General features: G+C 46.5%; 2 protein-coding genes across 4 annotated transcripts; one reads left to right on the top strand and one right to left on the bottom strand.

The window, feature by feature from the left end:
* Positions 1 to 4,358: 4,358 nt before the first annotated feature.
* Positions 4,359 to 8,019, bottom strand: LOC119336415 (pentatricopeptide repeat-containing protein At5g18390, mitochondrial-like). Of its 3 annotated transcripts, none has more exons than XM_037608427.1 (2): positions 6,505 to 8,019; positions 4,359 to 5,134 (listed from the first exon to the last, which is right to left on the bottom strand). In XM_037608427.1, the coding sequence occupies exon 1, from the start codon at positions 7,951 to 7,953 to the stop codon at positions 6,601 to 6,603; it is 1,353 nt and encodes a 450-aa protein (XP_037464324.1). In that variant the 5' UTR covers positions 7,954 to 8,019; the 3' UTR covers positions 4,359 to 5,134; positions 6,505 to 6,600. The 3 variants fall into 3 exon arrangements, with proteins under 3 accessions (XP_037464324.1, XP_037464321.1, XP_037464322.1); XM_037608424.1 differs by lacking the exon at positions 4,359 to 5,134 and adding an exon at positions 6,150 to 6,338; XM_037608425.1 differs by lacking the exon at positions 4,359 to 5,134 and adding an exon at positions 6,150 to 6,333.
* Positions 8,020 to 8,108: 89 nt separating this feature from the next.
* On the top strand, positions 8,109 to 10,909 carry LOC119336416 (60S ribosomal protein L32-1-like). Its single transcript, XM_037608428.1, has 4 exons — positions 8,109 to 8,231; positions 8,331 to 8,427; positions 10,341 to 10,522; positions 10,602 to 10,909. The coding sequence occupies exons 2-4, from the start codon at positions 8,338 to 8,340 to the stop codon at positions 10,729 to 10,731; spliced, it is 402 nt and encodes a 133-aa protein (XP_037464325.1). The 5' UTR covers positions 8,109 to 8,231; positions 8,331 to 8,337; the 3' UTR covers positions 10,732 to 10,909.
* The last annotated feature ends 833 nt before the right edge of the window (positions 10,910 to 11,742 follow it).

Here is an 11,742-nt window from a genome sequence, read left to right as displayed (position 1 = left end):
CACTCACTGTTCATCCCAGAGGCAGCATCGATCGGCTTCACTTACCAGCAGTAGCGAAGGAATCGCTCCATCGGGTTCAGTTAACAGCCATCGGTCGATCCCTCGGGTTCAGTAACGCGTAGCCTGCACTGCAATCGCTCGGGTTCAGTTAGAGCCCAACGCCTCGCTCGGCTTTAGTTAGAGCCAACGCCTCGCACACACGCGTGTACGTACGAGAGAAACGCGCATCGCTCCGCCTCGGCCTCCCACCGTAACCGGCAACTCCCCGAAATTTTCCTCCCCCTCGCTTCTACCATGGTTTTTTCCGTCATGGATGGCTCAAAGAATGTCATGCAGTTGCGTCTCCGGCCCGCCCAGGACGAAAAGCCCATTTTCTGTCATGATTTTTTGTCATAGAAGTAGGAGCCCACCACATCTATGATGATACCGGGTTTTGTCACAATTATCGTCATAGAAGTGTCATATGTATGACAGAAAAAAAATTCGTTCGGCCCAAAATGTCACGGATGTGTCTTTTTTTTGTAGTATGCACACGGTATCATATTTTCCATCCAAGGCTCTTAGGATCTTCTTGATGATGAATTTGTCGGTCATCTCTTCGCTTCCTAAGACGGCAATCTCATTTGTGATGAGAGCAAGCCTAGAGTACATCTCAGCGACTCCTTCACCATCCTTCATTTTGAACTTGTCAAGTTGACTTTGAAGCACATCCAATTTGGATTCCTTGACGGACTCGGTACCTTCATGCATATCAACCAAAGTATCCCAAATTTCCTTTGCATTCTCAAGGCGGCTGATTTTTTTGAATTCTTCAGGGCACAATCCGTTGAAGAGGATATCGCAAGTTTGAGCATTGTATTGCAACATCTTCAATTCTTCCGCGGTTGCTTCACGACCCGGTTCTCTTCCATCCTCAAAGTATTCACCTTGCAAACCAATATGCACAATAGCCCAAATGGCCAGGTTATGACCAAGAATATACATTTTCATCTTACGCTTCCAACTAGCAAAATTAGTACCATCAAAGTAAGGACCTCTACGATAGTAATTTCCCTCGCTAGACGCCATACTCTCCCAGGTTGTGAAACCAAGGCTATGATCACCAAAAGCGATGGAAATCAAGGCAAATGGAGACCAAAGCTCCGATACCACTTGTAGGATCGAAAGTAGGTCTAGCATTTTCCCAATTTTAAGTCTTGGCAGATTTTAGCAACTTAGCACAAGTCAAGCAATCAACCTACATGCAATTCTAAGAGTGTAGCAGCGGAAAGTAAAACATTGCATATGAAGGTAAAGAGAAAGGTTTGGAGAAGGCAAACGCAACGTAGACATAGAGATTTTTGGCGTGGTTCCGTTAGGTGGTGCTATCGTACATCCACGTTGATGGAGACTTCAACCCACGAAGGGTAACGGTTGTGCGATTCCACGGTGGGCTATGTCAACTGAACTCGGTGGCGCTGGATAGATCAAATCGGTGGGGCCGAGTTTGACTTTAGGTTTGGACATATGTGGAAATGAGAAAGTGGTTGAGGATTTTGGAGCAATATCACTAAGCACTTTGAGCAAGTAGACCATTAAGCAACACCTCGTCCCCTTTTAATAGTATTGGCTTTCCTATGGACTCAATGTGATCTTGGATCACTAGAATGAAAATGAAGAGTCTTGAGCTTTTGCCAATCTTTGTCCTTAGCATTTTGAGGGGTCCACATCTCTAGTGCATGCCATGCCAATCATTGAACTTTCTGAAATATTTAACTTGAATGGATATTAGTTCAATGAGCTATATGTTGTTATGAATTACCCAAACCACCCGGGGATTAGTTGCACTTTCACTCCCGATTAGGATGGTCGTGGCATGAATAGGACGAGGGGGCAAGACCTTGGAAAGGTACTCTTGCACCATGTAACAATGTTGACCTTCAGTTGTTTGCCGCTTGTTTGAAGATCACCCTGGGCAATGATAGTAATGTGAGTTTTTTGGGATCATAGATGACTCCATGGTCAGGCACCAAAGAAGATGGAACTTGAGCTTTATAAGTTGTCCATATCAAAATCTGCTACGATTCAAAAAGGTGTCTAGAAGGGACTCTAATTGATTGGCTTGGCCAAGATCAACTGGTCCTTGTAGCTGGATGCCTTCATTAGGCTTTGGTGCAAAGTTCAAAGTATACAGTTAACATCCGACCCTGACAAAATAGCTTGGAGCCTGAGAATATTCTGTAAGATCAGCCTACAGTGTGAAATTCCTTTCGCGCATCCCTATCCCGATTCTTGAGAAAGTCTCGACAATCGAAGCTGAAATGAAAGTGAAGTTATTTATTTGGACCTTACTACAAAAATATTATAGACTGCGGTCAGATTGTAGACAAGAGGTTGGGATCATCAAGACAGGTGTTGTGCCTGCGATCAGCCTCAGGAAACGACCTCTCGCCCATTCCTTAAGCCAACTCTAACCGATCCCCTAAAAGTTAAGGGACCACTAAGTTTTGGCCCGACCTAGCCGATCCCCTAAACTTAGCAGAGTAATTTTTTTCATTTGCATTTCAATTTTGGCCACCGAAACACATTTCTTTGCTTCTTTATTTCATTCAATGACATTGGATTACATAATAATTCATCAATTCTTTGCTAGAAGAGCCAGACCAAAGAAAACAAGAACCACAATTAAACATTTTAGAAGATATCCAACTTCCATAACTGCTCCAACTAGTTGGATTAATATCTTCTCGATGCCTTCATTGTTGATCTGTAGATTCTCGATCTTGCATAGTTCATTCTTCTTCTTTGATTCTAAAGAAGTAGACGTTGCTTCCCCTCTAATTTCTTCTCTAATCTCACATCTAGTCTCATGGTTAGCCTCAATTCTAGCAATAGCGCACAGACATCTACTAATTTTTGTGCTATTAATTGATCAATGTATTCTTCTTCCCAATACCAAAACGAACATCCATCATCCTACAAACATAGATGAGCATCAATGAGCTACCGAAATTGAACCGAATCCGGTGAAAAACCAAATCAAAACAAGCACGTACCCCATCGTTTGTGCATCTGAAGGACACCCATCCGTGATGTTTCGGCGTGGTAGAAACTTGGCTCACCACTTGCCGTGTGCAGTCATCGCATTGTATGACCGACAGCTGCAAGCCGGTGAGCCGCTGCGCGAGCGCCGAGCCCAGGCGACAGTCAGCCGTGTAGTTGCCGGAGAACCGACGGCGAGAGTGATTAGAGTGGCTAGAGGAAGAGCCAGTACTTGCATGTGGAGCGGAGGCTTTGTCGGGGCTGTGTGGGCCGCTTCACGGCCAATCCATGGCAAGGCGCGGCCACCGGTGGCCGGAAACGCCAAATCCAGCAGCAACAACAACAGCCGCAGATCCCCTCGATTTTTGGCCGGCGGCGGGACGAGGAGGTGGTGGAGGATAGCGGCGGAGGCCTACAAGGCTTCCTCGGCGGCTGGCCTGTGCCGGCGGGGAGGGTGGAGGGGTAGGAGGGGCGGCGGGGGCAAAGATGCGGCACGGGAGGGGAGGGAGAGGCAGCAGAGAAGAGCCACGTCGTTTTACTCGGCGGAGCAAAGAGGGAGTAAAAATAGGAAAAAATTTAGGGAGAGGAGTAAAATTATACTCCGTTAAGCCGGATTAGGAATCGGCTAGGAGCCGGTTAGTGGAGTAAAAAACTAAATATACTCCACTGACCGGTTATAGGGGACCGGTTAGAAATGCCCTTAGCTGCCCTTTTGCAAAGGAAATTTGGTACCACGTTGGAGCTTACTTTCCCAGTGCTTCACTCGCGGCTGACTCTGCACAATTGTTCTCGGATTGGTGGTCTAAATGCGAGTGCCTCACAAAAAGAAGAATGAGATTGATGCGCGCACTGCTGCTGCATACATCGCTTGAGGGGTTTCGAAAGAGCCAGATGCGAGAATCTTCAATAACAAGCGGGCAACCCCTCAGAGCGTTCTTCTAATTATCAGAGATGAAATCAGCCTCCTTAGGTAGGCCTTACAGTGATCCGTTTTGCTGTTTCTGCGCACTCCTGTAGTAGTGTTTTGCTGTTTCTGCGCACTCCTCTAGTAGTGCTCTGTCCATCTTTTTCTAACGCTCTTCCTCTCCTTTTATCTCCTCATGGCTAGTTCCTAGTCTCTACAGTTTTGCTTTACCCCATAATGAAAATGCCGAGCTCCTGTAGTTCCGGTCAAAAATAACTACAAGATCGATACCCACTATTTTTTTTTGACAAACTCAAGATTGATACCCACTAACTTACAAGCAAGTAAACAAAATCATGCATACATGTTGTGGTTTTGCATTTCGCACTTCAGAACGAGCCTTTATTTTTGGACCAACTGAATTTACCCACAATTTCCATCACTGAAAGTTGAACAATGTATACGTCTTCAAAAGACCTTCGGTCGGGGAAAAAGACAAGGTATATCAGTTCATTGCAACATTCACATTAAGCAATGTTTTTTCACAAGAAAAATAATCTTCCCAGTCTATGAAATGCAAGACAATGCTGTATCTCATCATCAACCCCCTCCCTCGGCTTCTCGGATTTGCGTTCCTCAGCGGTGTGATCAGTCATAGGATCATAGCTGACCTCCTGATTACAAAACATTTCTGCATTCCCCCCTTTTGCAGTCGTGCCCATACGCTTACTAACACCGCCGTGACAGTAGTTTCTAGTTTGTCGCCATACAGAAGGCAGGCCATCGAACGCGAGGCAAATTCCTTCCCCAAATCACTGGGGAGTTCTTGAGTTCTGCAGTAGTATGTTCAGGAGATACAATAGCCTGTAATCAGCTTGTGAACGTCCGGTGGATGGGGAGTCATCATGTATTGTAATCGCATGTAAGACTCTGGCGGATGGGGCTCTTTACCCCCTTTCTCCCTTTAATATATGATACACATACTTGTGTGTATCCTAAAAAAAAAGAAAAGCTTGTGAACGTCGAGCCACTGCATGCCCGGCTATTCTGGCCACATGATGTAACAACATAGGTTCATTCAACTTTGATCTCGTTGGGTGCACCCGGATGGTTCCTTGTCAGAAGGTATTAGGACACTGTAAGGTAAGTCCAATTCTGCATGCCAATCGAGTATCTGATGCTCACCGAGGGCAAAGTAAAGTTGAAACACTGCGCAAAAAAAGGAAGGAAAAACATAAGGCAACAACCAGCAGCTATGCAGAAGCAGAACAACCTTCATCATAGTCATTACAAAGGACGAGTAACAATCATTTCATGCAGTATGCTGATTCACAGGGGCCATTCTCACATGTTCATCCTTAAAGAAGAGTGTCGGTGCTGTGGTGCAGGACATATATGAATCAATTGCAGTGTACTACCAAACTATCTTAAAACTGATGCATGGCCAACGAAACACTTCCACCATAAACTGATTTGGACACTTCAAACTGCTAACCATTTTCAGTATCACTTTGTCTTCGCAAATGTGCATTCCCCAAAAAGGCGGAGCACTGTCGATCTCAAAAAATTGAAATTTCCCTCATCAAGACTCATACTTATTCCAGACAGTGATGTTCTTTTGTCCAGAAGACAACACAGGTACCTCAACCTTTCAATGGTAAGTGATTTGCCTTGAGGTTTCAGCAAACATTATCAGTAGTCAGCCCTATCTCTACAACGCGACTTCAAATCGTACAAGGTAGCATGGCTCCAATCTTTATTCTACATGAATCCTCATGGATCACAGAGTTGGTTCTAAATTCAACAGTGAAAGCACCTGGTCCACCTGGTCAAACACCGACGGGGCAGTGGATGTTTCAATAATCTAATCTATGCAACCACAAAACTTAAATTCCACTCAACTTACTGCATACTCCACTACTACTCTTCTTGTTAACCTTCACTACACAAATTTGACCACATTAGTTGAGGCTATCCAATGATCTTATTCACTGATCCTTCCCACCCAAAACAAATAAATCACTTGACCAGCATATCCAACTGTCCAACAGCATAACATTGGTTTATGTCACAGAATACAATCAGAAGACAGGAATGCTACCTGAAAATTCAGAACCTTTACCATGCAATTCACAGCACCCCACTAGACAGCATCTACTTCCTGATTCATTCAGTTTCCTTCTAGTGACATCTCAACAATACACTTTTAAATCATAGTACAAAGTAGCATGGCTCCAATCTTTATACTGAATTATCATGGAGCACACAGTTGGTACTAAATTGAACAGTGAAAACACCTGATCAAACACCAATGGACCATGGATATTTCAATAATCTTGTCTATGCAACCACAAAACTTACATTCCTCTGAACTTAGTGCCTACTCCGCCACTACTTTTCTTGTGAACCTACACTGCACAATTTTGAGCACATTAGTTGAGACTATCTGATGGCCTTATTCATTGATTCTTTCTACCGAAAACAAATAAATCACCTGTCAAGCATATATCAGTCACAGTCCAACAGCATAGCACTGGCGGCCTATGTCATGAAATACAATTAGAAGATAGGAGCTCTACCTGGAAATTCAGAAACTTCACCAAGCAATTCGCAGCGCCCCACTAGACTGCATCTACTTCCGGATCCATTCAGTTTCCTTTTAGTGACATCTCAAGCTACTCCATCCTCCGGGCTAGATCATGTTTCCCAAGATGCCGCAGCCCATCAACTACAACGTTAAAGGTTGGCGCCCGTGGCGCGAACCCAGCCTCACTCATCTCAAGAAGGTAGTTTGCAGCATCCAAGAACCGACCACCCCTCACACACATTTTGACAAGCATCACATACACAGGCCGGTTAGGTGGGTGCCCCTTGGACTTCATATCACCAAAAAAGGCGAAAGCATCAGCGAAACGACCTGCCTTGCAGAGCGCCTTGACGATCGCCGCATATAGACTTGGGAAGGGCCGGTGGCCATCCTCAATAGCCGCATAGAACAATCGGAATGCCTCCTCAATTCGGCCAGCCTTGGCCACGGCCGGTAGCATCACTTTGTAAGTTGAGATATCTGGGCACATGCCACGACTGGAAGCATCGGCAAGAAGACCCACGGCGAATTCCACATCACCAGCATCGCAAAGCGCCTGGGCGAGCGAGTTGAATGTGGCCACGTCGGGGAGGACGCCCTCCTTGGTGATGCGGAGGGCGAATGCCTTGGCTTCTTCCAGGCGCCCAGCTCGGACGAGCCCGTCGACGAGGAGGTCCCGGCCGCGCACCGGCGGCCGGAACCCGCGGGACGACATGTCGTCGAGGAACGCCTGCGCCTCCCGGAGCTTCCCCGACGCGCACCAGGCGTCGACGAGCGTGCTGAACGTGGCGCGGTCTGGGGCCACGCCCTTTCGCGCCATGCGGCGGAGCAGCTTGTAGGCGCCGGCGAAGTTGCCGTTGGCGCAGAGCGCATCGAGAAGGGCGTTGTAGACCTCGGTGGTCTGCGGGCACCCGAAATGGGGAAGGCGATTGAAGACCTCGACGGCCTGCTCGGCGAGGCGGGAGTGGCCGTAGGACGAGATAACCGCCGAGAAGGTTGCCGGAGAGAGGGGGAGGCCGAGCGCGCGCATGTCGGAGGCCTGGGTCCAGAGGTGGGTGAAGAGGCGCGCGCGGGCGAGCGGGAGGAGCAGCGCGTCGAAGTGATCGGCGGAGGGGGAGAAATTGGGCTTCGCCCGGAGCCACGCTAGGAAGCGGGCGGCGTGGAGGGGCTCGGAGGGGGCAGCGGCGCGGATGACGCGGAGCGCGAGGTCCGGCGGGAAGGGGGACGGCAGGCGGAGGCGGTTCAGGGTGCGCTCCAGGTAGAAGTCGCGCCGTACGATGGTGGAGAGGTGGTTGACCGCCGCGAAGTAGGCGTCCTTGGAGGTGGGGTGCTGCGGCAGCTCCTCGGCGCCGGCCGCGTAGTCGGGGAGCGTCGCGAGTCGGCGGAGGCCGAGCCGGTCGCCGAGACGGCGGAGAACGGCGGCGGAGACGGAGGACGACATTTCTCGCCTCGCCTCGGCCGCCGCGGCCACACCGAGATTTGGGAGCTAACGGTGGAGCTGGACTTAGAAACGGAGGCCCATTCTGCAACTGGGTAAGTTATTGCAATGTACCGGGCTTAACTTTCTATTTTTCGGGCTAGACCGCACAGGCCCATTCGAGCCCATGTAACTAGGGTTTGTGGAGGGTATAAAGACTGCGTCGCCTTGCAAATCCATCCCCGCCGCCGCTCTTCTTCCTCCGCTCTTCGTGTTAGGGTTAGGGTCGTTCGCTCCCGAAGGTAGCAAGCAAGCTCGCAGACGAGCTCCCACCTAGTTTTCCCTGGTGATTTTACCCTCGTCATCTGATCCGAATTCCTTCTGCTCGTTTTGCCCGACAGATCAAAGATGGCGGTGCCGCTTCTGACGAGGAAGATCGTGAAGAAGAGGGTCAAGCATTTCAAGAGGGCCCATAGCGACCGCTACATTGGCCTCAAGGTATCAACCTCTCGCGCAAGACTTTTATGCAGTGGATGTTGCAAGTGCATCATGTCTTGATTGCTTCGTGCAGTTGATTTGACCCGGTTCTAGATCCCGATTCTTATTCATGCTGTAGTTTCAACTTGCAAAGTTTGCCGCGGTTCATGGCCTGATGTAGTATCTTAATTGTATAACCTGGAGGTCTGTGGCGTTTTGTAGTATTATATTCACTTGTGATTCGTAGTCGCTGTATGCCAAATTTACCACTTCGGCTTAGGCTATGTTACTGTGAAATGGAAGTGTTGTAGTCGTTGATTCAGCACTAGAGTGTTATATGGTATTAGCTAATGTTGTTGTAGAAATTTGTTGTGTTTTCTGAAGGTGGAAACCGTTTAGGGTATGAACAAGCACAAAGTAGATAACTGAACGATACATGTTTAAATTGGAATTATTTGTGACACTTTTACATGAAATCATCAATGAACATTGGCTTGAAAGATTATAGCAGACACTTAGCTGGGCAATTGTGTTTTCGTTTTACCTTGTTGTTTTATTGATGACTCTGTCAAGAAAGGAAGTGATGGCTTAGTAAAAGGTCTGAGTAAGGAAACATTTTCTTGAGCAAATATTGGGTTGAATGAAGAGGGCCCTAGCCCTTGCATTAGTATAGTACTGTGGCTGTCGCAACCTCTTCTACAGCAATTTATTCATGTCTTCATGAAGTGGGATGAATTAAAAAAGGTGTGGGCTTCATTCTGAGTATGAATGCTTTGCTTAGACTTCTCCCAACACTTGTTTCCCAGTGTGAGCTCAAGAAGTCATGTTTTCTGCATGATTAGTACCTTCTGTCTGATCCTATCAGCTCAACTAATACACTGTTATGTAACCTTTAGCTGAGCCGCATTTTCTTTGTCTGTTATTCTTCTATTTTGTGTTCTGTGATTTTTTTGTTGCAAGTATACCCCCATATAGGGCTGCAAGAAAAGCTCGAGGCTCGTGAGCCGCTCGAGATCGATTCGTTTTTTGGCTCGACTCGAGTTCGACTCGAAAAGAAACAAGCTGAGTTTGAACACTTTATGTAGCTCGACCAAGAAACAAGCCAATCTTAAGCCAATATTGACTTGCTCGATTTTAGCTCGATAGCTCGACATAATACCATTATGTTAAATGATCGTGCCAAATATTAAATAGAAATAAGATAATTTGTTACCATATATGATGTGCGTGATTTTTCTCCATTTTATTTACCAGCAAACATGGAAGCTTAATTAGGCGCAGCCAAAATTTAGGCCTAATTATGATACATGGTCACCTATGTCTTAAATATCCTGTTGCTTTTAGCAAAATTTCCCAGCATATGCACCTTCATTTTCTTGTGTTTCATCCACGAAGAGCACCATCTATTGCTAGTTCGCCCAAGAGACCAAGATGAGCTCTCCCGAGCATGCCAAGATTGCCGTACAAAGTTGTGTCGTGTTGTGTCCTTATCTAGTTGGAATAATCACCATAGATTTATAATTTTTAAAGTCTAACTTAGCTCGAAACTAGATCGAGATCGACTCGAGATCATTACAAGCTGAGCACAAGTCATGTTCTACAGCTCGATCTTGAGTTTCACTCAGTTTGAGCTCGCTCGAATTTTTATATGAGTTGACCTGAGCCAACTCCAACTCGCTCGAACTCGACTCGTTTGCAGCCCTACCCCCATACACCAATGCCAGCAAGTTGTTTGTTGCTTTGCTCAATTATAATTATTTCTGTGTTGGTTCGGTGGTACAAGTATGACCAGGAAACTTTGTGTAGGATGGTGCTAGGTTGTTTGGTATTTCATATGTGTTGAATCTTGTCTTTTCACCTCTTCTGGACTTGTTCTCTTGTTTATTATGTTATATTGTGCTTAAACTGAACAATATTTTGATTTTTGATTGTAGCAAAGCTGGCGCAGGCCAAAGGGTATCGATTCCCGTGTCAGGAGAAAGTTCAAGGGATGCACCTTGATGCCCAACATTGGCTACGGTTCTGACAAGAAGACGAGGCATTACCTTCCCAACAAGTTCAAGAAGTTTGTTGTCCACAATGTCTCTGAGCTGGAGCTGCTTATGATGCACAACAGGTAATGTGTGTTTATCATGCCTCTTACAGAACTGCCTATTGTCATCCTAATTGTGATATGCCCCGTTTCTTGCAATCAGGACCTACTGTGCGGAGATCGCCCACAACGTCTCCACCAAGAAGCGCAAGGACATTGTTGAGCGTGCTGCTCAGCTCGACATCGTGGTTACGAACAAGCTTGCCAGGCTCCGCAGCCAGGAGGACGAGTAGACTGTCTGTCAGAAGTATGTTTTGGTCTGGTTCGTATGTAGGAAAGTATTCCGCTGTTCGTTTTGTGACTGTCAGGGGTATCTGTTATTCCAACCTTTTTGCTACCAGTGCCGACTGTAATGTGTCAAAGATCTACTATTGCCTTTATAATCTAGATCCGATTGCCAATTGCTGAAAAGCGTGTGTTAAATTGGGGTTTGGGTCTGCTTTATATTCTGGTGATCAAATTTGAATCATCTGTTTCGGAACTTGTGATCTTGTCACATTGTTCTGAGACCAAGGGAGACTCACTCTAGTGGGACATATGGTCTGTACCTCCTTGAACATAGAACTCCCATTTCCGACTCATTTCATGGGTTTTATGCACTTTGCACAGGGAGGCGTTATAGGGCACAACCGTTTTTTGTACGTACCACTACCACATTATATACTTTTACCTGAAATATGAGATATTCATACTTTAGTGATCTAGACATTTTTATATTTCTTTACGGAGGGAGTATATAGACATTTTTTTAGTGTGTTTTCATTCATTAGACATGTTTTAGTGTGTTTGTTTCATTCATGTCAGTTTGCATGTTGTTCATATTGAAATATCCAAAGCATTTTATATTTATGAACGAAGACCAAGTTAACTCACACAACTCATATAGCTTTGGGTGATGTCACAAACGTAACGGAACTGGTAACAATCATGGTCCGATCTTTGTAAGAGCAACTCCAACCGGGCGACCCATTTCCACGATGGCCCAACGCGCCGACCTATTGCCAAAAACCGTTCACATCGCGTTTGCGTGGTACCATTCCCGTACTAAAATTGCGCTTGAAATGTGTCGGTGTGGACGCGTCGCTCGTCCCCTCGGCGGCGCTTGAAATGTGTCGGTGTGGACGCGTCGCTCGTCCCCTCGGTGTCCGCCGCGGCCCAACTACCGCCTGTTGTCATATTTATAGCGACCATCGACACTAGGCCCATGCGTCAGCCAGTGAAAGCGTCTTTTTCTAATACAAGCG

Source organism: Triticum dicoccoides, chromosome 7B (assembly GCF_002162155.2).
Source record: "Triticum dicoccoides isolate Atlit2015 ecotype Zavitan chromosome 7B, WEW_v2.0, whole genome shotgun sequence".
Classification (NCBI taxonomy): Eukaryota; Viridiplantae; Streptophyta; class Magnoliopsida; order Poales; family Poaceae; genus Triticum; species Triticum dicoccoides.
The sequence above is the reverse complement of the archived record's forward strand: the minus strand, read 5'-3'. Positions and strand labels throughout refer to the sequence as shown.

Coding starts and splice junctions, on each gene's coding strand:
- LOC119336415 (XM_037608427.1), bottom strand. CDS start 7,953: ATGTCGTCCTCCGTCTCCGCCGCCGTTCTCCGCCGTCTCGGCGACCGG.
- LOC119336416 (XM_037608428.1), top strand. CDS start 8,338: ATGGCGGTGCCGCTTCTGACGAGGAAGATCGTGAAGAAGAGGGTCAAG. Junction 8,428..10,340: donor ACCGCTACATTGGCCTCAAG/GTATCAACCTCT, acceptor TTTTGATTGTAG/CAAAGCTGGCGCAGGCCAAA. Junction 10,523..10,601: donor CTGCTTATGATGCACAACAG/GTAATGTGTGTT, acceptor TCTTGCAATCAG/GACCTACTGTGCGGAGATCG.